The sequence below is a fragment of the Talpa europaea genome (assembly GCF_964194135.1).
Source record: "Talpa europaea genome assembly, chromosome: 16".
NCBI classification, from domain to species: Eukaryota; Metazoa; Chordata; class Mammalia; order Eulipotyphla; family Talpidae; genus Talpa; species Talpa europaea.
In genome coordinates, this window is record NC_140084.1 from 48,242,069 (window position 1) to 48,266,406 (window position 24,338).

The window sequence follows — 24,338 nt, forward strand, 5'->3', positions numbered from 1 at the left end:
GGCGGAGCGGGGCAGGGGGCGAGGGCGGGGCTGCGGGGAGAGGAAGGAGGAGTCGGGCGTCCCCGCGGGACCTCGGCTTGGGGAGCGAGGTCCCCAGCTCGAGCGCCCGCAGCTGTTCTGCGTCCTGCGGGAGGACGATGCTGGAGCCCCCGATTCTGGGGTCTGAGGAGGGCGGGGCTCGAGCTCCGGGGTCTAAAGGAAGGGGTGGGGCGCTGGGACTCCGGGGCCTGGGAAGGAGGGAGCTGACCTCGGTCTGGAGGATGGAAAGAATGGGGTTGGGGTCCCGGACCCCGGAAGAGGGGGGCCCCGGGCCCGTCGCCTGTGTCTGAGGACTTACGGAGTCCGGGGGGCGGGGTCACCGAGGATTCGGGCCCGGAGGAAGGGGCCCCCAGAACCTCAGCGGTCTGCGCGGTGCACGATTCTGGGGCCTTTTAACTGGGAATCTCCGCCTCCCGCCCCGCCCCCCCGGCTCCCGAGCCGAGCCTCCGGGGACTGGAACCCGGGGTATGCGCGAGGAGGGGCCGGCTGACCCGGGCTGGGGGAGGGGGCTGTAATTCCGACGAGGGGTGTGGCTGCCGGGTCTGCAGCCGGGGCTGGGGCCCGGGCTCCGGTCTGGGGGAGGGGCGGGGCCTGGGCTCGCGGGGTCCCGGGGAGGGAGCGGCCGGGGCCTGGACGCCGGGTCAGAGGGAGGGAGGGAGGGCGCGATCCTGGACTCCGGGTCTGAAAGGGGCATGGAGGCCCGAGCTCGGGGTCCTCAGGGATGGGGCTGCTGACGGGATTCTCGAGGCTCAGCGCAGGGGCCGGAGCGTCCGCGCCGCGGGAGGGGGGCTGCTGCCAGCCACCCGGAAAGGCGAGTCCCCGGGTCCGACCTCGGAGGGCGGCCCCGCCCTCCCGCCGTCCCGAGAGGTCCGGGATCAGGGAAGGCAGGTTTGGGAGGCACCGTGACCTGGTTTCTCCTTCCCTGGGACGACGGGGCCAGCCCGGGCAGGGCAGCTGGGGCCGGACCTCGGAGCGGAGCCGCTCCAGGCTCGAGGGGCCGCGCTCGCCGCCCGCGCGCATCCCACAGGAAGACAGGAGGAGCGGCGGCTCCGCGCGTTTATTGTAAAATCAACCATCGGACCGGAGGGATCGAGACCCCCCCCCTCAAATTCTCCCGGTCGGGTTCCCGCCGGGATTCAAACCCGGGACCCGCCCCGCGCTCCAGGTGGGCGGGCCCGCGCCTCGACGCCACAGAGCCGAGCCAGTGGGGGCGGGGCCCAGAGAGGGGCTCTCATTGGACAAGGCCCCGGGGGCGGGGCCAGCCGGGCCTGGTCCCCGCGCAGCCAGTAAGTGATGCTGTTCCGCGGGGCGGGGCCTGCTGGGGGCCCCCGGGGGGCAGAGGCGCCCCCCCCCTCGAGGCCGAGGGGGCGGAGCCTGAATATCCAGAGGGCATCTTCGGGGCGGCCCAGGCCGAGGGTGGAGACCTCGGGGGCGGGAGCCCCGCAGTCCCGCCTGCTCTGCGCCCACCGCCCCTCCAGGTCGTCGGGGCGTCGGAGGCGCGAGGGCTCAGTTGTCCTCCATGGTCTTCTGCACCCAGTCCACGTAGTGGCAAACGCTGGTGTAGACGGCCGGACGCCCGGGTGTGGAGCAGGGCTCGGACCCCCCAGACACCACACCCGCCAGGGTCCCGTCGCAAACCAGGGGGCCCCCAGAGTCACCCTGTGCACAGGAGAGGAGTAGAGAGACTGTTAGGGGGCGGCCAGTGCATTGCAGAGGCTGCTGCCTCCTTCCAGGAAGTTTCCTCTTCCCCCAACACCCAGGCACCCAGTAATCCAGTCCCTCTTCCCTGAGGCCAGGAGTAAAAACTCAGAGCCCATCTCCCACCCCCCACCCCGCCTTACCCCTGGGTCTAGCTCTCTGGGTTCCCAGTTCCCCTCCCGCAGGACTTAGGGACTGGATCTGTCCCCTCCCACTTTAGATCCAGGAATCCTGGCCCTGGCCCCCATCCCCAGGACCTCACCTCCTTCCATGCTTAGCTCTTGGGGTTTCAATGCCCTTCTCCCCTAAGCCTTGGACTCCCTCTCCTCCCCGGACTGGGTCTCACCTGGCAGGAGCCCCGGCCCCCCTCCCAGAGGCCAGCGCAGAGCATGCTGCTGGAGATGTGGCCGGGGTATGCCCGGCGGCAGAGCCTGGGCTCCAGGACGCTGATGTTGGCACACTGCAGCGTCAGCGGGTACTGCACTGTTGGGAAGGAGGAGGGCAGCATCAGCAGCTACCCCCCACCAGGCCCAGCACCCCCCTTTCCCAAGGAAGATCTGCAACATGAGACTCTCAACCAGAGAAACCAGAGACATGGACAGAGATGGTATGAGGGGAGGGGAGTGGGGGGCTGGGGGAAGAAGCAGAAAGATGCAGCCAGCCAAGAAAGATAAACGTGTAACCCCACAGGGCAAACGAGGCCAAATGAGGCGGGAAGAGGTAACAGCTGGAGACGGAAGGGAGAAGGCAGCGCCTAAGGAGAAACCTGTGGTGGTCACAGAGACAGATGCAGGCTGAGAAACATTAGCGGGAAACAGCGAGAAGCCACACACGTAACAGAGATGTGTGCGTTACGTGTAGGTGAAAACTCGGCCGCCTCCAGGGCCTCGGTGTGTCAGCAGAAGTGGGTACAGGGCCGCTGCAGGGGGCAGCGTCCCGTGGGGTGAGCCGTGGTGTCTGGCAGGGGTAGGCTCCATGACCGCCCCACGCGGCTGGAATTTGGGGACCAAGGCTGGCCAACCGGTCGCGTTTTTCAAGTGACTCCAGAAACTTGGGTAAAACACCCAAGTTTGAGTGTTTGGCAGCCACAAGTGCAGACTCTGTGCCCAGGACTCTGGACGCCGGCCCTGGCGTGAGCAGACATTGTGAGCGGGTTGCTGATTTGTGATTCTGGCCTTATTTTGAATCTAAGCCACACACAGCTTCACATTTACACGTCTCCGAAATCAGGGGTGTCTGCAGGGCGCGGCGTTCAACTTCTTGGTGGTTTGTGAGGTAACGATCTCCTCGCGCTCGGTGGTGTAGATTTGATGAAACAGGTGAGTAGGCAGGACGGAAGATAGGTCAATAGATGCAGGTAGGCAGGTGATTGGTAGGTGACAGACGGGTGGGTGAGAGACAAGACAGGGCTGAAGCAGAGGAAGCAGGGCACAACCCTCCCGCCCCCCCAGTGTGTTGAATGGAGACAAGTCTGTACCCTTGGGGCTGGACACAGCGCCCCAGCCCGAGATGAGGCACTGGGTGCCGGGGGTGACGCACGTCTGGCTGAGGTTGAGGGGCTGCACGGCAGGTCCCAGGCTCACGGGCCTGGGCAGCCGGATGAGCATGATGTCATCGTTGTGGTCGTGGGCCGTGAGGTCCTTGTTGAATCCAGGGTGGGGGAAGAAGTCCTTGACCCGGAACAGTTGTTCTGGCCCCTCCCATTGCCAGATGTGGTGCTCCCCCAGGCGGACCCACAGATACCTGCTGGGACAGTCCTGAGATCAAGCCCGCGTGCCTGAGTGCTGGAGAGTACCAGACGCGGCCTCTCTGGCGCCTGCGTCTCCTCAAGACACACACGCTCCCTGGGCCTCTGTTCCCCCTTCCGTCCCTTTGCTGCCGCCACCTTTGTAGCCCCCCCAAAGCGCCCACCCCTTTCTAGGTCCATCTGCCGGAAGCCACCTTCCTCCCTGCCCCACCTGGAGCCTGGGTGGTGACCTGGGTCCCCTGGAACTTTGTGGGCACATGGGGGCCCCACCTATCGCACACCGGCAGCCCACACCCTGCCCCCACAGGTCGGGTGGCTTCTGTGGGGAGTGGCTTTGCATGCCTTTTTTGTGTGTGTTCTGGTGTGGAAAACCCCCAAGTTGGGGGTCATCTGTGGCTTCAGGCTTTTCCTGGTTGTCAGGGAGCTCACGCCTCAATGCTCTGTAACCTCAGCGTCCTCAGTGCTGTCCCTCGGGCCTGGCCTGGGCAGCCGGATCCCTCCAGGAGTCTACGTGTGCACACTCAGCCTCTGACATCTGGGGCTCCGCAGGTTTTGAGGAGGTGCTAGTATTTCTCTCTCTCTCCCCTCCTACCTTGCTTCTCTGTCTAGGAAGCCAGCCCCTCCAGCCCATCCCTGTCCCAGAGACTCTTCTGTCTTCAGAGCTCTGCTCCTCTTTGTCTCTCTGCCTGTGGGGCTGAAGTCTGGACATTGTTCTCCTAACCTGGTGTACGGACCTGAGCTCAGGGAAACCCTGTCACAGCAATGCATGATGGGAAGTTCCCACAAAGCATCCTGTGCCAGCACCTGCTTTGTTTCTGGGGCCGAGGGACTATTGGGACAGGATGGAGCGCCCTTTTCCGGAGAATGTGCAATTGATTTCTGTGTGGGGTAGATTCTACGGTTCTGTTCAGATAGAATAAAGTTCTATGCCCGAAAACTAAGATTCTAGAATTCTCAGATGGTAATTCCATAGGAATCTACAATTCTAAAATCCTATGAAGCTCAAGTTCTAGTGTATCACAATTCAAGATATCTCTGGATCACAAAAGAGAGAGAGAAAACACAAAGACCAGGAGTTTTAAATGATCTGAAGTAAATCTAGAATTTAAAAAGTCTCAAAATCAGATATTCTGGGATTCAAAGACTAAAATTTCATCATTCTGTGAATTTAGGAGCTTAAGAAACTAAGGTTCAAAGAATGTGAGGCTCTAGAATTCTTTGAATTATAACTTTGAAGGTTTTAAGAATCTGGGATGATGGATTCCAGGATATTAAATCTACCAGACCATAGACAAATGAGAAGCACAAGATTCCTGCAAATCACCCCGTTCTAGGATGCAGGGAAACCAAGGCTCCCCAGGAAGCACTAAGGGGGGCAGGGTGGGGCCGGGTTGGAACACAAGAGGGAAGGAAGCACAATGGTCTATGGCAGCGGAATATGAGGGAGTTGGTGATGGGGTACCCCAACATGACCTCAATTCAAAATAAATAAATAGAAAATAATAATAATATAAAATAAACATAAAAATAATAAAAACAAAAATATAAATAAAAAAGAGTAAAGCTAGGTCATTTGTAGTCCAAAACCCATTACTTGTTGAAACAATTTTTGGAGTATGTCAAGGTTAAATCTATTACTACAATTCACTTTATCCAGCCGTCTCCCCACAAGTGGGCTGGGGAGGCAAGCTTACAGGATGGCTGCCTTTGTGTCCCCAGGGGGCAGGGGCTCTGGGCTTACAAGATTCTGGTAGGTTCCTAAGCCTCTGGCATCAGAATTCTCTGGAACTAATGTGGAACCCCCTGGGCCCGAGGTTTGAGGGGTCTACTATGCTGAATTCCTCAAGAGAAGAGTCTAGGAATCTAAGAAGTTAACATTCCAATCTATCCGCTCTGAAAACCAGATTTGGGGGGGCTCTAGAACAGAGTAGACTTTGCAATTCTAGAGCTGCACTTGCACTAACAGAAGAGCTTGGGTCCGTCTGCCTTCAGCTCCCCTGTCCTCCACCGGAGCACCAGCCCCCGACCCACGTTCCACCCCACCCCACGCCACCCCACCCCGTGGCAGAGGTCACTCACGACTTGCGGCAGTGGGCAGCCGTGAGCAGCCAGCGGTCAGAGATGAGGGTCGCCCCGCAGAAGAGGCGGGTGAGGTGGAAGAGGCCAGCCTGCCATGGCTGCGAGTTGGGAGCGCATTCCTCAGCCCCGATGGCGCGGGTATCTCCCCGACTGTGCCCTGGGGTCGGAGCAGGGGCGGGTGGTGAATATGAGCGAGGTGGGAGGGCAGGAGAAAGACTCCGAGGGGCCGAAGCTGGTTGGGGGTGGGGAGGGGGGAGGGCAAGATGGCGAGGCAGCCAAGGCCCTGGGGGGGCAGAGGCCGGGAGGGCGGGAGCCTCACCTGCTAGGAGAGAGAGCAGAGCACAGAAGAATGCCAACTTCATGACCTCTGCTGCCGGGTCCTGCAGCCTGCGCTCGCAGCCCGCGCTTCTTTAAGGTTAGCCTTGCCATCTCCTTCCTCCTCCCCGGGGCCGCCCCCGTGATTAATCTGGGTTGGGAAATGTCCCAGGGGGAGGGGGAAAGCCCTGGGGACTAGACTGGGGGCCTTCAGGAGCTGGGCGCTGCAGGGGGACCCCAGTGCACTGTGAGCTGGAGAAAGGCTGGGTCAGGGCTTGGCCCAATGGGACAGGGGCCCTGGGATGGGCAGGGCTTCCGGGGTCTCTGGGGAGGGGAGCCCTCCTTCTCATGACCTGGGGACACAGGATCTGAAGGCAGCATATTCCTGGCCTGGAGGAGGAAGAGGGAGAGGTGAGGATCCCTTAGGCGGGACCTGGGGTGCAGGTCCAGGTGACACGGGTGAGCTGGGCAGAGCTGCTGGGCAGGCTGCAGGGAGAGGCAGGAGGCCGCCCAGGAAGCAGGCGGGGGTGAGAGAAAGAAGCAGGGCTCAGGGGAAGGGAGCAGCAGGCAGACAGGACCGGCTGAGACAAGCGCATGGGGAGGGAGAAAGAGACCTGGAACCGTCCAGGATAGGGGGAGGAGAGAGGGAGGCTGAGAGAGGCAGAAACCACGCAGCCTGTTGCCCTCGAGCCGTCTCCCCTATCCCTTAACACCACCAGCTCTTGGCTAAGAGTGAGAACGTTCTCCTGGTTTTTTCCCTCACTCCACCTTCTCCCCTCCACGGTCCTTCCTTCCCATCACCCCATCCTGCCTGCCTCCCTCCCAACCCGCACTTCTCACGAGATGGGCAGCTCCTGGAGGACTAAGCCCAAGCCTGACTTCCCCGTTCAGGGCTGGGCCTCAAGAGATGTTAATTGAATGAGTGAGTGCCTTTCTCCGTATTTCTTCTTTTTCTTTCTGGTGAACTTCTAGACATCCTTCAAGACCCAACCTAAATGACCTCTCCTCCAGGAAGCCTTCTCTGATTCCTCAAGATTGAAACCCTCTTTTCCTCCCCTGAAGCACACACAGCCTGTTCCACTTTTTGTTGCCACAAGTGTGATTGTCAGGCTGGATCTGAGCTTCCCTTAGTGGTTCGGAGCAGAGTTTTCAGAACCAGACGATCTGGATCCATATCTCCAGGCGATTATTAGGTGTGTGACCTTGGGCAAGTCACTGGATCTCTTTGACTGGACCACCTGTTAGTCGCAGTTGTAACTGAGGGGAATGATGTGAATGGACACACATGAATCACTTACAACTGTTCCTGGCACATGCTAAGCATGAATCTGTTATTGACTATTTACTCTGTGGATGGCAGTTAGGCTGGCGTTTCGTGTCTGCTGCCTCAGTGATTCTCACAACAGTGTTCCATCTGTTTCACAGAGTGGGAAATTGAGGTAAATAGCACTGCCAAGTAATATGCTCAAAGTCACACAATAAATGACAAAAATACATTTCCTGGGGCCTTCCTAGTGGCACAAGGGGTTAAGACGCAGCACTATGAAGCTGTCCACAGCCACTGTAGCACAAATTCGATCCCTGGCCGGGGAGCTACCCACGTGGCACAGCAGACCTCTCCTGTCTCGCCTGCTGCTCCCTTTAGCAGTGTATTTCAGTAGAACTGTCTGTTCTGCTCTCCACTCTGTCTCTGGTGAATCCTCTCAACCCCTCCCCACCTCTGGCCTGTACCCCAGTTCTTGTATGCACAAATAAATACATTTCCTTCTCTACCTGTTGGACTCCTACACATCCTGTAAAACCCCTTGTAAATGCTCCCCCCAAGAAACCTTTCTGACTCCTTCAGGAGTCTTTGGGTTCTCCTTGGGGTATCTATCCTATGCTTCCTTCTGTGACGGCACTGATCAATTTGTGTTACTTGTTAATTCAAATATGTGTTGAGTGGCTTCTGTGCACCAGATATGGTACCAGGTACCTAGGAAACCACTAAGACTAGATTATAACCCAGGCCTCATGAATTTAGTGGGGAGAGGAAGGAAAACATAGAGTAAAAAAATAAATGAGGTCGTTTCAGCTCTAATAAATGCTGCAAATGAAACAGAGCAGTGGATCAGTGATCCCTGGGCTGAGGGATCCCTTTAGCTTTAGCCAGGGCAATCCTGGAAGGCTTCCTTAAGGAGGTGACTTTTGAGTAGAGATCTGAATGACAAGAATGTGAGGCTTGCCTGGTTCCTGGACCTGACTAGCAGATCCTAGAGGGTAGGGCCTGGTCTGATTCATCTACAGAACACAGCTCCATAAACACTTGCAGCATGACTAAAGGAATGGGTGAGTTGCTCTGAAAAATGAATCGAATTTTCGAGTTCCCACCTACTTCACTTGTGACCCTTCCATGACAAACTCTGATATGCGTGATTGGCGTTTCCTGGGTGTGCTAATGGGGGTGGGGAGGCAACGGGCTCTGCCGGCTTGTGCTCAGACCTGGCATACCCGTCTTCCATGGGCTCCGTGATGGCAGAGATCTCGTGGTCATCCCCAGCGCCATCAAACAGACCGCGCCGTATGTTGGTATCTGAAGGGGAAAACTAAAGCAACCTGGGCTGGGTGGAAAATTTCCATAGCACTATGCACTGAGATTGGGGTTCCAAAGTCCAGGTGATGTGAAGGTTGGCCCCACAAGGTGAGCTTGGCCTGGATTCAGCATAGGAATATTTACACGGAGACAGTGTCAGGGAGAGGAAAGGAATCTCCCCCTCCAGAAACATCAGCACAAAACCTCAAAGCGAATCTGGGAGGCCGAGGGCGGAGTCAGACAGGAGGATGAGAATGGAGATGTGGCAGAACTGGGTTTGCGTGTGTTCACAGGAGGGAGGGGGTGGAACCGGATAGATCTAACCAACCAGCAGGACTCCCTGAAGTTGCAGAGGGTTTCTCTGCATGGACTCAGCATCTGAGGTGGGGACAGTCCCTCTGGGCCTGGATGCCTTCAGGGTGAGGTCCCTTGCGTCCAGAGGCCGAGACCATAACCTGTGAGTCAGGGCCAGTCCAGCTTCTCCTGGGACAGGAGGAACTGGTGTTGGGTGGACCCAGACACGGAAGCAGTGGGAGGGAAGACGGATGTGGCTAAGGGCGCTTTGTGGAACTCAAGATGGGGTGGGGAATGCGATTCTCCCATCATCCCTCGGGGGTAGGATGGGTGTGGGGGGGCTACGGTTGGGGGCTACCCCGTGCTTTTCTCCCATGGGCGCAGAGTCACACACGTTCTCACCAGGCCCTGTTCGCAGACTTTAACAGGTAACATTTAATAAGAGCTCGCCACCCACTGTGTTCATTCTTCACACGGCAATTATCTTAACGATCTACACGCGCACGTTATATCATCTCCTCACAACACACCGATGAGGTAGGCACTTCGATGGCCCCATTTTCTAGGTGATGAAACTGAGGCCCAGAGAGGGTGCTTGGCTTGCCCAAGGTCACACAGCAAGATGCAGCCGAGGAAGGGTGGGGGGGTGATGGACCCAGCTTCTCGCTTCTCTCAAACAAAACTCTACCGCCACCTAATGCACTGGGGGTTCAGCGGGGGCAGAGGACAGCAGTGGGCAGGTGGTAAGGGGAGAGGAGAGAGGCTACAGGCGCGGCTGACTGGGCGGCAGGGTTCGACTGGCGCCTGGGAGAGCCCAGCCGACCCCAGACGAGGGGGACAGGTGTGTGCAGGTTAGTGGGAGCGGATGGTCTTCTGTATCCAGGAGGAGTATTTGCAGATCTGAGTGTAGACAGCGGGGTGCTGAGCTGAGCCGCAGGGGTAAATGCCCCAGGAGAGGATGCCCTGCAGAGTCTCGTCACAGACCAGGGGGCCTCCGGAGTCACTCTGGGGGCAGGAGGCAGGAGAGACGATGGTCAAACACCCCACTTTGGGTCTGGGATGGGGATGGGCGAGGCAGGGGTTGGGCTAGCCCGGAGCCTGGCTGGGGCTGGAATGGGGTATGAGGGAGGGTGCGATGGAGCTGAACCGAGATGGGGGCTTTGGACTAAGAATGAGGAGATGTGGAGGAGGGGGCGGGTGTGGGGGCTGGGGGGAGCTGGAGAGGCATGGGGTGAGTTCTAGGATCTGGGAACAGGGTGGGTTGAGGGAATAGACAGGGGCTTGGGACAGGGACCGGCGTGGGGTCGTCTGTTTTCCCACACCCTCCGATCCTCGCTCTGTAAGTCAGAGGCCCTCCCGGCTGGCCCTACCTGGCAAGGGTCCTGGCCCTGCTCCAGCCCCGCGCACACCATGTTGCTGGACAGCACGCCAGGGTAGAAGACCTCACAGGCTTTCGGGCTCAGGATGGTGACACTGGAGCAGCTCAGGCCCCTGTTATACTTCACTGATGGGAGAAATGCCAGGTAATCCTGGGGGCCACCCCCACTTCCCCAGGACCCAGGAGTCTAGATACCCACACTGTTGCCATCTCAGGCTCCAGGCCCCTGGCCCCCTCTTTCAGACCTGGGGGTCCAGGCCCACGGCCCCTCCCTCCAACCCGGGGTCCAGGCCCCCAGCCTGCTTTTCCTGACACGGGCTCCAGGGTCCCCAGCTCTTGCCTCTCCGGGTGGCCGTGGTGCCCCAGCCCGCCACCTGGCAGTGGTCTCCAGGCTGGGCACAGCGGAAGGGGAGGCGCAGGGTCTGGATCCGGGGGCCCAGCACCACGGGTCTGGCCAGCTTCAGCAGCATGAGGTCATGCTCGTCGGTGCGCCTGTGCAGAAGGGGCCCCGAGCCCTGGCGGTACTTGGGGTGGAGGATGGGGCGGGAGGTGCGGCGGAGCTGCTCGCCCTGGAGGAGCAGCAGGTGGTCGTCCCCCACGCGCGCCCACAGCGGCCTGGGAGGGAAGAGCCAGAGCCGATTGGAGGCAAAGCCTTCCTGGGAAGGCAGCGCAGACGCAGGAGGGGAAGGGGGGGAGGCTGGGGGGAGGGGGCAGGCACCCGAGTCCTGGGAGGAGGAGTAGGGCCTGGACCCCGGTCTTGGGGAGGAGGCCCTGGAACAAAGGAAGTGGGGGCATGAATTCCTGGGTCTGGGGGCGAGGGGCCGGGACTGGGAGGGAGAGAGGTGCCTGGGCTCCTGAATTTTGCAGGAATTGAGGGCTGGGATTGGGGTGTGCTGTCGACCTGGATAAACCCGCCCCTTCCTTGTCTGTCAGCGGGGGGCCTCAGGAGGTGAGGATTTTCAGTTCTGAACCCCTAGCCTCGCGGGGCCCTGACTGCCCTCTGTCACTCACCAACCGTCCACACCCTAAATGGAACCCAAGGAGAATGAGCTGGCTGGGGTGCCGGAGGCCCCGAGACGCCGAGCAGGGCCGCAGCGCCCCCTGGCGGCCAGAGCGCCTCCCCGCTGCTCCCCTGCAGGCCGCCCTGGGGACCGACGGGCCGCGCGGGCTCAGAATTGCCCCGCGGTCCGCGCCCCGCCCGAAGCCCGCCTCCGCCGCCCCTCCGGCGCCCCCGGCGCCCCTACTTGTTGTTGGAGCAGTGCGCGGCCGTGAGCACCCAGCTCTGGTCGATGAGCACGCCGGCGCAGTGGAAGGCGAGGCCGCTGAAGAGGGAGACCTGCCAGGGCTGCGAGCCGCGCGGGCACGGGGCGCCGGCGCCCAGGGGGTCGGGGCCCGAGCTGTTCAGGGCGGGCAGGACGGCCTCGGCGGCTGGAGAAGAAGCGGGGAGGCGATGAGGGCCGGCGGGCACGGCGAGGGCTGGCTCTGGGGTCGGAGGGGGGCCACATGGCCCAGGCTGCGCGCACCGCAGCGAGGACCGGGTGGGGTGGAAACTGGGGTTCGTGAAGGAACCCCAGGGAGGTGGGCGGAGAAAGACGGAGGGAGGGGGGTTAGGGCCGAGTGGCGGGCCTGGCCGAGAGGTTGAGACACAGCTGCTTAAAGAAAAGACAGCAAGACTAGAGTGGGGGGCGCGCAGGGGTTAGACTCTCAGTGCCGTCAAGCCTTCGCCAGCCACTGCGCCATGAGTTCGATCCCCGGCCAGGGAGCTACCCACAGGGCGCAGCAGATCCCCCCTGTCTCCCCGCTGCTCCCTCAGCAGTGGATTTCAGTAGATCCGTCTGTTCTGCTCCCCGCTCTGTCTTTGGGGAATCCTCTCACTCCCTGTACCTCTGACCTACGCCCCAATTCTTAGATGTATAAATAAACAAATCAATAAATCTTAAACAAACAAACAAAAAGGATAGAGCTCGGCCAGGCCATGGGCTGGCGGAGGCTTAGGGCAGACACCTCAGGACTCAGCAGAATTAAGCTGCGGCCCTGGAGCCTCCCCGCTCCAGCTCGCCGCGCTTCCCCTCGCCAGGGCGTCCTGCTGGGCGCCCGGGCGCCTGGACCCCTCCCCAGACGCCGGCCTCCCGCGCCAGCCCCAGCCACCAGGGGCGGTGGGCACAGCCCCCCTGGGGGCAGCAGGCCGAGCCAGCCCGGGCGGGGAGACAGTGCGTCCCAGCAAACCGGCCTCCCTGCGGGGCGAGACCCCACTAAGCCCACCAGGCGGAGAGCCGGCCCCTCCCGGCGGCTCCGCGTCTACCACCCCGCCCGCCCCGGCGGGCGCACGTCCCCGTGAGTCCTTTCCTCTGTGCCTAACGGCGCCGCCGCCTTCGCGGGGTGAAGCGCCGTCCCTGGCTCGCCCGCCCTGGCTCCTGCGCGATTTCTCACCTGCGCAGAAGCCCAGAGCCTCGGGGTCCCCAGCACCCAGGGCCCATCGAGGGGACCGGGCAGAGTTAGGTGGGGCGCTTGGACGGGGAAGCCACCGGGGGAGCGGGTGTGGCGCCGCTGGGCAACCGGGGGTGGGGGTAGAAATCTGGGGGTGACCGTGGACGGGAATGCCACGCCGCAGGGGGGGCGAAGGGAGAGGAAGACACTGCCGTCCGGAAAAAGGTCGGGGCGAAAAGCTATTATGGCAAGATTTAGGGTTGAGAAAGGGCCGGGGAGAAGGAGCGCGCGCCGTCGGGGCAGGTCGGCCGGGACGGGGAAAGCGCGCCGCCCGGAGGAGAAAGGGGTGCATCGGGCCCGCGGAGCTGGGGGGGCGGGGCAGCCGGCGGGGCCTGGAAAGGGGCTGAGCCGACCCGGGTGGCGCCGGCCCCGGGCCGGCGGGTGGGTGCGGGGGAGCCACGGGGAGGGAGGTGCGCGGGGGCTGGGGTCACAGCCTGCTCTTCCCCGGGCCTCCCGCCACCCTCTGTCCCCCGCCTCACCCCAGACTTGCGCCATCAGCAGCGGCAGCAGCAGCTTCGCCAGGGCCGGGGCGCCAGAGGCCGCGGGGAGGAGGAGGTGCGGGGGTCGCATGGCCAGGGCTTGGGCTGGGGGGCGAGGGGCGGGTTAGGACAGATGCCCGACAGGGCTGCGCCCGCCCTTCGGCCGGGGCCACCCCGGCCCGCGGGGGCCCGTTTAACCTGCGGCGGACAACCGCAGGGCCGGGCGCCCGGCGACGGGGCCAGAACCGCCGTAATGGGCGCAATTACCCCGACGACGCCCCTCCCGGCGTCCTCTGCCCTCCCTGCGCCCCAGGGGCGCGCTCCCCTGTCAGGTCGGCCAGCCGCGGAGAGCGTGGGGTTGCGCCCTCCTTCACAGGTGGGGTGCGGGCCCGGGCTCAGGGTGCGCCCCTTAGGGAAATCGAGGCACAGACGGCCCCTGCCCGCGGCCCCGGGTCCCCACCCATCCTCTCGCCATCCGCCCCAACCTGGGTGAGGTGCAGCTTGCCTCGCCTGGGAGCCGCCGAAGGCAGGAGGGAGGAGGCCTCTGGCCTGCTGTGTGGGCCGCTGAGAGCTCTGCCCAGGACCCCTGGCCAGGCCTTCCCTTTTAACCCCCGAAGATCCCGGAAAACTCTCCACCCTGCCCTCAGGCACTCACCCCCTCCTTTTCCCTCTCCCTAATTATGCCGTGGGTGGGGCTGGCGCCCAACCTGGGCCCCAGATTCCTGCTCTGGGCGGGGCCGGGAATACAGGCTTCTCCCAGGCCCCAACACCTTTTTTGGAGCTGGATTCCGTGGGGTGTTCCCCGGGTCCCCTGTTCCAAGTCTTTCTGGATGGGGAGAGAGGGCCGCGCGGTGGGGACTGAGTAGGAGATGGGTGGGTAGCGCCCACGAGAGCAAAATAAATAAACAGGGAAGTGCATTCCATGGTGACAGGCCGGGAGGGAGGGAGGCCAGCCTTAGCAGCTGGAAGGAAGGGGTGGGAGTGAGACCCAGAGGCACAGAAACCGGGGGAAGAGGGAAACCAAGGGCCAGGGGTGGGAGGAGGCCCCAGAGTCCGGCCACAGGGGTGCTGTGAGCTCCAGCCCAGCGCCTGCAGGTGTGGGACTGCCTGCCGTTGGGGCGTGCATCCCGGCTGGTGGTGACTAGCTCCTGGGCCCTGCCCCCGTGGGGTCACTTCACACAGGGCCATGAATCACGGGAGGCCAAGGCCCCAAGGGGAGTCAACATCCTCACACCAGCAGCTCCCTCCTTTCGGGTGTGCAATGCGCAGCTCAGAGAGGGCCTGAGTCACAGGAGGCCACACAGCAGATCCATCCGTCCAAGGAGGGCAGGCAGGTTCCTGCCCGTGCCTCTCCCTCTGAGGACAGTGACCTCCCGGCGGGGTGAGCGCAGCTGCTGCAAAGGGCCTGTGCTCTGGACTACCTGAGGACGATGCAAATTGGTCTCCACCTTGGAGCCACAGCATCGGGCATGAATTACATTTCTGATTTTAGGGGTCTTCATGGGCAAGTGTGGCCGAGGGCCATGCAGTGCCATCTCAGACCTGGGGCACCGTGGAGGTTGGGTGCAGACGGACCTAGCATGCTGTGGACTTACTGGCTGGGTGACCCCGAGGAGGTGACTTGGCCTCTCTGTGCCTCAGTTTCCTCCTCTACAAAATGGGCATAATAATTAGCCTCCTAGGGTTTTGTGATGATCTCGTAGGTTAGCTTTAAAAGCCCTTGGACCGGGGCCTGTGCGTCGTAAGCACCAAAAGATTCATTTCATTTGCTGACAGTGGTTTATTCATCGGCGCCAGGAATTGTTCTGGGGCTGGAGAAAGGATAGTGAGTCCGTCACTATCAAAAGTTAATGCAAGGCAGGGTTCCAGGCAGGTCTCAGCAGCTGCCCACCCCAAGCTGATGGTGCCGTGACAGCATCTCATGGCCAAGGAGCCCCCAACGTCTCCCTGGGGGGCACAGACCAGGTCCTAGCTAATTGTTCTTCATGGTCTCCTGGATCCAGTCCACATATTTGCAGACCTTTGTGTAAACGCCTGGCTTTTTGGTGACAGCACATGGGTCCTGGCCCCAGGATATGATGCCTTGAAGGGACCCATCACAGACCAGCGGGCCCCCAGAGTCGCCCTGGAGATGGGGAGAGAGGACAGTCAGGGAGGAGGGTTGGGGAGGGCCTGGTGGGTCATGGGCCCTGCAGGAGGTGGGGACAGTGGTGCTGGGAGCTGGTGGAGACTGAGGCTGGGGTTAGGGATGTGGTTGGGGACAAAGATGGCAGGAAGGGGTTATGGTTGGGGTTAGCAATGGGAGTTGGGCAGAGGTGGGGGTCATGCTGGGGTTACAAATGGGAATTGGGGGGCGCCTCCCTGATGACCTAGCAGTTAAGTCTCATCACTGTCACCACTAGGGCCCGAGTTTGATCCCCGGCCAGGGAGCTGACCCACATGGCGCAGCGGACCTCTCCTGTCTCCCCGCTGCTCCCCTCGGCAGTGGATTTCAGTGGATCCACGTATTCTGCTCCCCACTCTCTCTAGTGAGTCCTCTCACCCCCCTACTCTGTACCTCTGGCCTACACCCCAGTTCTTGTATGCAAAAAAAAAAAAAAAAGAGAAAGAAGTGGGGCCTCCCCAGTGGCGCAGTGGTTGAGCGCTGGGTTGCGAGGCTGCCTGCAGCCTCTGCAGCGCTGGTTCGATCCCCAGCTGCTCCCCAGCTGCTCCCCGGCCACGAGAGAAGTGTCCCACATGGCGCGCAGACCTCTCCTGCCGCCCGCTGCTCCCCTCAGCAGTGTACTTCGGTCCTTCTGCCTGCTCTGCTCTCCTCTCTGACTCTGGTGAATTCTCTCACCCTCGCGCGCTTCTGACTGTACCCAGAGCTTGTATAAATAAATAAATAAATAAATAAATAAATAAATAAATAAATAAATAAATAAATAAATAAATCTTTAAAAACAAAACAAAAAAATTAAAAAACCCCAGTGTTTAAAAAAAAAGAGAAAGAAGTGGGAATTGGGGATGAGCTAGATGTGGGGTGGCAGGGGCACGCGGTGGGGGCCTGGAGACCCCCGCTCTCTGACCTGGCAGGAGTCCTTGCCTTCCTCCCGCACGCTGGCGCACACCATGGTGTCAGTGATGTTGCCGGGGTAGGCATTCTCGCACTCCTTGTGCTCAATGATGGTGATGTTGGCACACCGCAGGGCGTGCGGCAGGTGCACTGCGGGAGGGCACAGATGTGTGGGAAAACAGGCCTGCCCCCTCGCTCTGACGGGGGTCCCTGCCCTTCTCCCGCAGCCCCTGGGCTCTGTTCCTCCCACAACAGGGTAACCACACACACCACCCCGGCCCATGTCTGCCTGGTGCATGTGGTGGTTCTCATTTTATCGAGAAGCAAACCAAGGTTCTGAGAGGTGAAGCCACCTCTCGGGCCTCCACCCTGCAGGCTGTACGTCTGGGGTTGTGGCCCTGCCTGCCAGAAGCGCCCCCCAAACTCAAGTCTCCAGCCCCCTCAAGGCACCCGGCACAGCCCCCTCTCTTTCCACTAGGTCCCAGCTTTGGAGGTGCTTCGGCTTCCCTGCAACACCATTGAATCCCACCCCCATTCCCCAGGGAGCCCCTACACTGGGGGCTGGACGTGGTGCCCCAGCCAGAAATGAGGCAGCGGGTGCCGGCCGTGACGCAGCGGGACGACAGCGTGAGGGGGCGCACGGCGCGCGTGATGAAAGCAGGGGCCGCCATCTTCACCAGCATGATGTCGTTGCGGTGGTCTTTGTTGGGGAGGCTGTTGTTGAAGTCCGGGTGGGGGAAGGACTCTGTGGCCGTGCGGGTCTGCTCACAGCCATCCCGCCGCTGGAGGTTGTGCTCGCCCAGGTACACTAGGTATCGGCTGAGGTGGGAGAGATGGGGGTCAGGGATGGAAGGGCAGGGACAGGCAGGGGGTGGGAGAGGACAGGAGACAGGGGAGGGGAGGGGGGTGCACCTGAGAGCAGGAATGTAATTCCACTTCCTCATCCCAAGCCCCTGCCGGACCCCACCCCTGGCCCAGCACCCTGCCCGGCTCCCCCAGCTCAGGTCCTGCCCTCCTTCTGTCTCAGGCCATCTTCACGTCATCCCTGACCCCGCTCTGCCCACCCTCCAGCCCCCCCTCCACAGCCTCTCCACTGCCAGCCCCCCCAGCTCCGCCCCGGCCCCCGCACCCACGGCTTGCGGCAGTGGGCTGCTGTCAGGAGCCATTTGGGGGCGATGAGGGTTGCTCCGCAGAGCAGCCGAGTCTTCTGGAAAAGAGCCACCTGCCAGGGCTGGGAGTGAGGGGGGCACTCGTACCCCTTGATGATTCTGGTCTCTCCTCCTACCTGCCCTAGAGGGGTGGGGCAAAGTGGGGCTCAGGCATGAGGGGATCCCGGAAATGGGAGGGGGTGGTCAGGGAGCCTGATGCCACACTGGGGTGCACCGTTTGGCTGGCCCCATGTCAGCAGGTTGGCCGCTTCCACCCTGGCTGGTCAGCAGCCCCTGTCCTGAACCCTGAGTGACCCCCACGCCACCCCAGTAGCCCCAGCCCCTGCCCTGGACCCGCCCTGTCCCCCTCCACCCCATGCTGGCACATCCAGCCTCGCAGATCTACCTCCAGAGACCCTATGGATTATTCTGCATTTTGAGGGTCAGCTCTGTCCAAACCTAGATAGAGAGTTGGGGGATCCTAGAGACTTGAGGAGAGGCCCACCCACCCTGGCCGCCCCACGTACCTGTGACCAGGGCGATCACGATCAGCCGCACCACCGTCATGGCCTGGAGCGGGCGGGCAGGCCCCAGGTTCTCCTGGGGACAAGGAGGGACACGCCGGTTACGTGCTGGGGAGGTGGGGGCTGCCTCCTGCCCTCCCTGCTCCCCCCTCCCCGCCCCTGGCTGCTGCCCCCAGAGAAACAACATAGTTTTCAAAATCCCCCGGGGCCGCAACCTCTAAAATATGGAGGTGTCCTTGGAGGGGCCTGAGCTTAGCTAGAGGCTCCCGGTACTCCAGGAGGATAAAGAACTTGCTGGAAGGGCTTTGCAGGGTGAGCCCTGGGCTGGCCCTGGGCCTCGGAACTCTGAGGCCTGTTTTGGAGACTGTTGTTCTTCTTGGAGCCCCCGGACCTCGTTGGTCCCAGCAGCAGGTGGTGAGAGGGTAAAGGCACCGCAGGCGCCTGGGGGCTGCCCAGGGCAGAGATGGGGCTCAGCCGGGAACGTGCCCAGGTGCCTGTCCTGCTGCACCTCTGCCCCTTGGAGGACAGCCGGACAGAGCGGGGCGGGGCTGGCGGGGGAGAGCCAGTGTCCTCAGTGCCCTGGTCAGCGGGGGTAGAAGGCTGGCCCCGGCACCCCGGGCTGGAGCAGAGAGCACCGAGGTTGGGGGCAGCAGGCTGGAGACCGGAAGAGGCAGCGTCCCGGCCGGCCTCGGACAGAGCAGAGGGGACAGAGCCGGGCCCGAGAAGACAGGGCCTTCTCGGGGTGCAGATGCTCGGGCGGGGGAGGGGCCCTGCCCTTCCTTCCCTCCTGGACTCACGGACTCGGGCTGGGGCTGGGGCTGGGGGCCGGCAGTGGTGGCAGCTGCGGCAGGCAGGCTGGCTCTCCAGCTCGAGGCACCAGGCAGGCGGGCAGGCAGGGGGTGGCCCGGGCGGGCCGGGATGACGGGCCTCCCAGCCCTGCCTTATCGCCTGGGGGCGGGGTGTGCTGGGGGCCCTCCCCGGCGGCGGCCGGCTGGCCCGCCCGCCACCTCTGCGAGCCCCCTTCTCTGGGTGCCCCCTTCTCTGTGTCCGTCCGTCCGTCTGGTCTGCGTGTGCGTCCTCCACGCCCCTCGTGGTCTGGCCTCTCTGGAATTCTGTGCTTGGCATTTTTCTCTTCCTGTCTCTGTGCCTGTCTCATCCCCGCGGCTGGTCTCGCCACGTCTCCCTCCTCTGGGTCTTGACATCGTTTTTGTCTCTCCGTCTCTGTCTCCCTCCGTCTCTGTCTCTCTCCTCCCGGCGCCTCGTGGCCTGTCTCCTGCTGTCCCTGCCCCTCCCTCCCCACAATCTGCGCCCAGGTGGGCCCCTGGCCTCCCCTGGCCTCCCCGGGCCCCTCCCTTCTCCATTCCAAAGAGGTGGGGGGGAAACTGGGGCGGCACACAGGTGGGGCGGCTGCGCTGTGGGGCGAAGGGGCAGAACAGGAGGGTGGGGAGGCAGGTCAGGGCCTGTGGGGATCGAGGCCCAGGGAGGGGAAGGAGCCCTCTGCAGGAGCCCCAACTCCGGGGCGCTCTGGGGATTTGCTTCTCTGCTGACCTGGCCCGCAACCCCCTCCTCTCTCCGGCCACCCAGGCCCCAGAAGCCCTCCCGGGTGCCCTGTCCCCCCACACCACAGGGAGCACTTACTCCACAGGGAGCACTTACTCGCTGCTGCGGCCTAGGTCCCAAGCTCGCCAAAATGGATGAGCGCCACCTCGATTTCCTGTCTCCTGGCTCTCTTGTTATCAATTAGATCTCCTCCCTCCGTCTTGCCCTTCTCTCTCCCCTAAGCAGCTGTGGAGCAAGACAGTGGGCCAGGCAGCCAGCCCTGGCCTCCAACCCTGGCCTGCCTTCCTACAGGTGACGTGACAGCGGCTCCACCCTGCCAGGCTCAGTTTCTTCATCTGGGAGATGGGGGTGCCGGCCTGGTGGGGGGGTTGGGGTCAGGACTCCAGGGCACTCCCGGCACAGCCAGTGCTCAGCAAAACGTTCCCAGGCCAGCTCATTCTCTCCCACCTCAAATTCCCGCCCCCAATGCATTTGGAGAGAAGGCAGGACTCATGGTGGGGGGGGGGGTGCTGGGCCATTTTAAGATCCAGGCTGGGTCCTCTTGCTTTTCAAGCCAGCACCCCACCCTTCCATCCTCGCAGACACATTAAAACAAACCCACATCCCCCCACACCCCACCCCTGTTAAAATTAATGTGCTCTCAATTCCAGCAGAGCCACGGAGCAATTGGCAAGTTCCAAGAATGTTACATTTTATAGACATTTAATTAAATGGTCATGAATTTTGATTTCCGCAGTTTCCTTTTTTATTTTGGGAGCCAATCATTTCCGCCCCCTCGGGTCCTTCTGGGCTCTTGAAAAGCTCTTGTACTGGGTGGAGAGAAAGAGCCTGGAGCTTTCGTTGTTAAAAGCCATTTTCCCTCCTCCACTCCTGTGTGACCCCTCTGGGCAAACATCACCCTCTCTGATCTTTTTCTACAGCTGTAGGGGGAAGGGGAAGGGGATGAGCCCTGGTCCCCCGGACACGGAATAGACACCCCTGCTCTTCCAGCCAGTTCATCATGTTTATTCCACACACTCCCCCGGCCAGAGGTCTGTCTTGAAAGGGTTGACTGGGGTCAGAATTTCAGGACAGTCCCCAGACCCCGAGGGCAGTGACGATGCTGGAGGCATTGGTGTTTCGAGGGTCAAGGCCCCCCCCCAAGCAGGAGATGGAGGAGCCGGTCAGTTGTTCCTCATGACCGTCCGGATCCAGTCCACATAGTTGCAGACCTTGGTGTAGACGCCGGGGATGCCGTCCTGGCCACAAGGCACGACGGACCCCCAGGACACCAGACCCTGGAGGACGCCGCCACACACCAGGGGGCCCCCGGAATCACCCTGGAAGGCAGAAGGCGGTCTGAACAGGGGGACATGCTGTTCTGCACCCCCTCCCGCCCCCGCTGCGCCGGTCACTCCGGGGCCTGAAGACAGTGGCCCCAGCCTGGTTGTCATCAGAGAAACGAGCACGGGCAGGTTTCCCAAGGGCAATCATCATGACTGGCCAACAGGGAAAAAGACGCTCTCCCTAGCAGCCAGTCCCAGGGGAGGAGGGTGGGACTCTACAGCCCCTGACCAATGAGGGGCGCGCATTCATCATGGTCCTCCCCATGATCATCACCATCATCATCATCAATGACCAACTCCAGGGCAGGAAGGCGGGACTCCACCCAGGTGGAGGGGTCCTTTGAGGACAACGCCGGGTGCCTGGCCAATGCGGGGAGAGAGCACGCGCCACCAGTGACCAATCCCGGGGAGGAGGGCGGGGTCCCCTAAAACACGCTCCAGGACAGTGGCTGGGCCTGCCCTGGCTGGCGAGGCAGCTCCCTCTCTGGAGGGAGCAGGGCCGGAGGCGGGGAGCACTCTAGCCCCGGCCCTGCACCCTCTTTCTCACCCGGGCCAGGGCCAGCATCCGCTGGAGGAGGCAAGCCCCGGGGCCGTGCCCCCTCTCCGCGGCCCCGCCCATCCCTCCCCTGTTCCTGCACCCCATTTCTGCTCTCTGCGCGCTCCTCCCTCCTGGCCTCCATTCCCGGCTCTCCGCCTGCTCCTGTGCCTCCCCTTTTTTCCTGACTCCTTGTCTCTCACCTGCTCCCCCAGCTCCCCTCCTGGCCCCGCCTCCCCCACCCCCTGCTTCCGGCCTGCCCCCGCTGACCTTGCCTGGCCTGCGCGCTCACCTACCTGGCAGGCATCTGCGCCCTTGACGCCGCCTGCACACACCATGTTGTCGGTGATCCTCCCGGGGAACACGGCCTGGCAGGCGGCGGCGGAGACGATGCTGAGGCTGAGGCACTGCAGCCGGTCAGGGAATGGGCCTGGGGGCAGAGAGTGGCTGCTGCAGGCTCCCCCGGGCTCCCCACTTGGAGACCACCTCTCTCCTCCCCAAGGACCCCAACCCTCCTCTGCACACCCCCTACCGTGGGGTCCCCTCTACAGTCCTCCAGCCTGTAAATGAATGGTTTGATTTCGTGGTGACCCTTAAGGCCAATTCATGAACCCAGTTCTGTGACCTATTAATCTTAATTAACATTTAACCTATTAATTTGAATGCGGTAACTCAAGATCTTTGTCTCTCCAAACTCAGATACATGCCAGGACCTTTGACTCCTGGTCCCAAGATCCTTGTTTTCACTTTGGCCTCCCACCTCAGCTGGGCATCCTCGAGATCCCCGGTCCTGACCCTACTTCATTAGACCCCAGGCTCCATGACCCCTAATCTCTGGCTCCACACCCCAAACCCTATATCCTGGAATCACAGACCAGTGAACCCCAGTTTCCATCCTCAGATTTTGACCAGGTTGTGTGACATCCAAATCAGATGACCAGCAACCCTGCATGACCTCTGAACCCAGAGCCCGGGCCCAGCCCCCTCAGATCCCTCTCCTCCCTGCTTTGGCCCATTCTGATGACCCTGCTGTCACTCAGACTGCTGACAGCACCCCTGACCCAAAATTCTGCCTCCACAGTCCACCTGTAACCACCCTGATGCCCAAGACCCTGACCTCCAAGATCTCTAACTGCAAACCATATCCTGACCCCTCGCACCACCTTCCTCTGAGGCGGCACCGTCAGCCCTGCCCCTCCCCTGCCCCACTCTGGGACTCCCCACCCAGGCCCCTTACTCCACGGGTGGTTGGTGGTGCCCCAGCCCGAGATGTGGCACTGGGTCCCGGCCGCCACGCAGGACGTGGGCAGGGGCAGGGGCTGGACGCTGCGGGTGAAGTGGACGGGCATGCCCAGCCGCAGGAGCCGGAGGTCATGGTCGTGGTTGTGCCCAGCTCCCCGGTAGCTGGGGTGGGTGGCGGAGAAGCCGCTGTGCCGGATCTGCTCTGTCCAGTCCAGCCCGCTGAGGCTGTGCTCTCCCAGGCGGACCCAGTACCTCCTGGGAAGGGGGGTGACGGCGGCTCAGTGGGCGTCGGGAGGCGCTGCTTTCTGGTTCTCTGAGGTGGCCCCGGAGGGCTGGGCCCGCTCTAAGCAGTCAGGCCCCGCTGCTCGGGACACCTCGACACCTCGTGGGCATCAGCTGGATGATGGGCAAATAGGGAGCCCTGCCCTGCTGTCTTCCCCGCCCCCCAATCTGTCCACTGCTCCCTGCTTGAAACCTCCCTTTTGCAAAGAATCCTGAGCTTCCGACCTAGAAGCCCCATGGGGGGGGGGGCAGGCTGGGCTAGTGACAGATGCCACTGGGAAGGCGGGAGCCATGAGGTGGGGTAGGCAGGCTCCAGGGCGCCCCCCTGTCCCCCTGACTACTTCCAGCCCAGCTCAGAGCCTCTGGCAGGACCTTCCCCCAACTCCAGCACATTCCTCCCCATCCCCCTCCCTCTACCCACCCGGGCGGGACTTACCTGCCGTTGCAGTGGGCAGCGGTGAGGACCCACCTGTGGTCGATGAGGACACCCCCACAGCGCAGGTGGGTCCCCTCAAATAGCCCCACCTGCCAGGGCTGCGAGTGAGGGACACATTCTGTGCCGTTAAAAATCTTCTCTGTGGCCTCCTGGCTGAGCCCTGAGGACGGGGAGGCCGGGAGAGGGTCAGGGACCAGGACACAGAAAGGGAAAGAGGCGAGAGAGAAATCTGGGGACTCGGAGGCAGTGACACAGGGGGGAGACCCGGAGAAACACAAGTGATGGGGGGGAGGAGAGATGAGAGGTGATAGATAGACGGTGACAGACAGACAGACAGACACGGTGAATGAGGGAAAGAGAGGCGGGAGGCAGGAGATGGATGGAGGGAGACGGAGGGTCAGAATGAGAGAAGGGCGCTGACCAGGACAGAGGAGGGGCCAGAGGCCAACGACCCCTGAGTGCTGTAGGGAATAGTCAGAGTCACCCCCGTCCCCTCCTCAGTTACAGGCTGAGCCAGAGCTGGACAGGAAGATGGGGGTCCCCCCCACCCCCCGCCCCGGAACTCACCAATCACACACAGCAGCACAATGATGCTGAACTCCATGGCAGATGGCCTCCAAGCTCTGGGGGAGAGGTGGGGCGTCTCAGAGATGGCCCTTCCCTGGCAAGCACCCCCCCATGCCCTCCCCACAGCTCCCCGGCCCGCAACCTGTCTCCCAGCCACCCCCTTACCTTCTCTCTCCACCTGCCTGGTCCTGCCTGCGGCGAATGCTGTCTCTCTGTCTATCCACCTGCCGGCCACCCAGCCGGTGGCTCCCCCAAGGTCCTCCTGGCCGCTCAGCCACCTGTCATGCTGGCCGGCCTGCCCCCTACTTCTCTCTGCCCCAAACCGCAGCCGACACAGCTTTTAACTTTTTGTCCCAGCCCACTGAACTTCCGGGTAAAGGGAAGGGGACAAGGAAGACACAGGGCGGGGCACCCACTAATCCGTACAAACTCTCCACAGCTAATGACACTTAATTGAGCTGGGGGGGGGGGGCAACAGGGCCCAGGAAGGCTCTGCAAGGATGTCCCCAGACCCGTTCCCTCTCCCCCTCTCCAGTCCAGCCGCCGAGAGAATGACTCAGGGTGACCTGGGAGCTG

The 24,338-nt window shown here is 62.0% G+C and overlaps 4 protein-coding genes across 4 annotated transcripts in view; all 4 read right to left on the reverse strand.

The window, feature by feature from the left end:
* Positions 1-1,545: 1,545 nt before the first annotated feature.
* On the reverse strand, positions 1,546-5,925 carry KLK9 (kallikrein related peptidase 9; the record flags this gene model as incomplete). The annotated part of the gene is made up of 5 exons (XM_084257639.1): positions 1,546-1,698; positions 2,084-2,220; positions 3,215-3,480; positions 5,564-5,720; positions 5,883-5,925. 5 exons carry the CDS (start codon positions 5,923-5,925, stop codon positions 1,546-1,548), a joined length of 756 nt encoding a protein of 251 aa, XP_084113765.1.
* Positions 5,926-9,489: 3,564 nt separating this feature from the next.
* Positions 9,490-13,179, reverse strand: KLK10 (kallikrein related peptidase 10; the record flags this gene model as incomplete). The annotated part of the gene is made up of 5 exons (XM_084257631.1): positions 9,490-9,749; positions 10,115-10,248; positions 10,463-10,737; positions 11,367-11,550; positions 13,089-13,179. The coding sequence occupies 5 exons, from the start codon at positions 13,177-13,179 to the stop codon at positions 9,597-9,599; spliced, it is 837 nt and encodes a 278-aa protein (XP_084113757.1). The 3' UTR covers positions 9,490-9,596.
* A 1,881-nt stretch (positions 13,180-15,060) lies between these two features.
* On the reverse strand, positions 15,061-17,858 carry KLK11 (kallikrein related peptidase 11; the record flags this gene model as incomplete). The annotated part of the gene is made up of 5 exons (XM_084257636.1): positions 15,061-15,213; positions 16,157-16,293; positions 16,697-16,962; positions 17,277-17,433; positions 17,819-17,858. The coding sequence occupies 5 exons, from the start codon at positions 17,856-17,858 to the stop codon at positions 15,061-15,063; spliced, it is 753 nt and encodes a 250-aa protein (XP_084113762.1).
* A 2,680-nt stretch (positions 17,859-20,538) lies between these two features.
* KLK12 (kallikrein related peptidase 12) overlaps positions 20,539-24,338 on the reverse strand; it is a gene marked incomplete at both ends in the record, with an annotated part of 5,309 nt that continues 1,509 nt past the window's right edge. Inside the window, 5 exons of the mRNA XM_084256997.1 lie at positions 20,539-20,694; positions 21,532-21,665; positions 22,473-22,732; positions 23,196-23,424; positions 23,763-23,818. Coding sequence (XP_084113123.1) covers positions 20,539-20,694; positions 21,532-21,665; positions 22,473-22,732; positions 23,196-23,424; positions 23,763-23,818 — 835 coding nt within the window. The remainder of the gene's footprint in view (positions 20,695-21,531; positions 21,666-22,472; positions 22,733-23,195; positions 23,425-23,762; positions 23,819-24,338) is intronic.